The 2158-nt window shown below is 41.7% G+C and overlaps 3 protein-coding genes across 3 annotated transcripts; 2 read left to right on the forward strand and 1 right to left on the reverse strand.

Moving 5' to 3' along the window:
* Positions 1 to 509, forward strand: DI09_270p10 (uncharacterized protein; the record flags this gene model as incomplete). Its single annotated transcript, XM_013382780.1, has 1 exon — positions 1 to 509. A coding segment is annotated over one exon (509 nt), but the record flags the coding sequence as incomplete, so codon positions are not given.
* A 247-nt stretch (positions 510 to 756) lies between these two features.
* Positions 757 to 1296, reverse strand: DI09_270p20 (acid phosphomonoesterase; the record flags this gene model as incomplete). The annotated part of the gene is made up of 1 exon (XM_013382781.1): positions 757 to 1296. The coding sequence occupies one exon, from the start codon at positions 1294 to 1296 to the stop codon at positions 757 to 759; it is 540 nt and encodes a 179-aa protein (XP_013238235.1).
* A 102-nt stretch (positions 1297 to 1398) lies between these two features.
* DI09_270p30 (GDP-mannose transporter) lies at positions 1399 to 2128 on the forward strand (the record flags this gene model as incomplete). Its single annotated transcript, XM_013382782.1, has 2 exons — positions 1399 to 1599; positions 1625 to 2128. The coding sequence occupies 2 exons, from the start codon at positions 1399 to 1401 to the stop codon at positions 2126 to 2128; spliced, it is 705 nt and encodes a 234-aa protein (XP_013238236.1).
* Positions 2129 to 2158: the final 30 nt, after the last annotated feature.

Below are 2158 nucleotides of genomic sequence, written 5' to 3' on the forward strand. Positions count from 1 at the left end.
TTTTTTTTTCAAGTCTACAGTGGAAGCATGTTCTGTATCAAACCGTGCAAAAGCTCATGGAAGAGCAAAAGGACGTTTCAAATGACAAGGGGCTAGACGTCGACAATGATAGCAACACTGACCCAAGAAAGCAGGCCAATTCTCTCTTAGAGGATTCTGAATATGTTGAGGCGGTGTTTGAAAAGCTATCGACGCATCTACTGGACTTGTTTTCCTGCTTATTGTGCCAAATTACCGGGGATAGGAGGTTCCAGGAAATTATTTCATTGCAAAGAAAATTGTCAAGACTGTATAAGAGGTCTATCAAAAAGGACACTTCATATTTGCACAAGAGAAGGAACTCCAAAAAAATGGATCAACTATTGCTACAAATCTCCGAACTGTCACAGCGGGTGGAGACAATCACGGAAAAAGATATTCTTAGATCGTCCAAAGAGGCAAACTGGCCTTCCTTCATAGTTGAGAAGGCCAGGGGCAGATTTGAGTTGGAAATAGGTGCAGAACACTAGCTGTGTAAGTTTAATTTTTAAATGTTCTTTGTTTTCCATTGTTACCTTCTCTTTTGCCTGCTGCATGTGTTGCTTCATTTTACCATCTGCAGTTCTGGAAATGTCGTTAAGATAGTTATTTCGCCCAATGATATCGAAATGCACAATGATGCCAGCCTTGATGGCCATCGCCAACATACCGCTCCCAATCTGACGGCCGACTTTGCTCGCAGTAATTCAAGTTACACCGGTCATAATGATGTTTAATTTATTGCCCCAGCCTTAAATAAGAAATAAATCGCTTTGTAGCCAAATGGCATTGGTGGTAGACCGTATCGAAATCAGAAGACGATCCATACCAGGGATCCTTGATGATGATGTGATCTTCCTCATTATCGTGAAAATTTTCTTTACAAAAGTTACCGAAAAGAAAGACCTTTTTCATCAAAGCATTGACTGTATTTTGATCTGATGAGTTTTTTTCAATAATGGCCCGTACCTTGGCCAAGTTACTAAGGTCCATCACAAGAATGTAGTCGCACAATGTAATATCGGCAATGGTAACTGGCCGAGCTCTATGCAGCGATAAGATGCTCGATACGCCAGGCACGATGTTTTCGTTCTTAACAGCAACCTCTATGGAGCGAGAATCTGCCTTCTGGCCTTTGGTATGGGAATACGTTCCAGCAGAGTAGAACGAGATTTGAGGGGCAGATTCGGGAAAGTTATTCTTCACATATGCCTCCAGCATGGATGCAGCCAACGGCGATCTGCAGATGTTTCCAAGGCAAAGGACCAAAACATTCATGCTGAAATACAAAATTTCAAATTCAATGCTTCTTGGAAGCAAATTTTATTGGCCGTTTAATGCTAAATTATAAACATAATTTTGGGGGGACTCTTTTTTTACATGCAAAAGGACGCTTCATACACTGCCCCCACAGGGGGACAGGAGGAGCCTCAGCGGTCAGAGAAAAAGGCGTCGCGAAAATTCCAGTCGATCGTGTCCATTATTCTGTATTGCTTCTCTTCCATTTCAACTACCGTGTTGAACAAGTATCTGCTTTCCGATCTCAATTTCGGGCTTAATTGCTTTCTTTTGGTCTCCCAGGTACGCCATATGCTTTTTATTGCAGTGTTTTTTCACAATGTTCCTTTTGTTGTTTTTAAAAGCGCTTGGTGTGGTCAAGTTTAAGCTTATCAGGCTTCATGAACTAATCCATTGGCTGCCGGTAACCCTTTTACTGTCGGTCATGGTTTTCACGGGGACCAAAATCTTGGAGCATTGCTCGATTTCTCTTGTCACTGTGTTTAAAAATTCTTCGATCCTGCTGGTGGCGTTTGGCGATTGGTTATTGTACAGCAAAAGAGTTTCCTTGCTTTCTTTCTTGAGCTTTGTTGCTGTCATTGTGTCTTCTATGATCGGTGTCTATGGAGATCCAAATTGCACATTCAAGGGCGTTGGATGGCTAGTATTGAACGTCCTCTCTTCCGCATCTTACTTTCTCTCTCTAAAGGGTGTCGCTAGACGTATTTCTTTTAAAAATCTTGATGCCGTTTTTAACAACAATTTGATTATGCTGGCCATTTTTGCTGTGATAAGTCCGTTTGCTGATAATTGGAATGTCGTACTGAGGTAAGCCGGTTGGTTCGATTCATTTACTTTCAGC

Source organism: Mitosporidium daphniae (assembly GCF_000760515.2).
Source record: "Mitosporidium daphniae strain UGP3 chromosome Unknown contig-270, whole genome shotgun sequence".
NCBI classification, from domain to species: domain Eukaryota; kingdom Fungi; phylum Microsporidia; genus Mitosporidium; species Mitosporidium daphniae.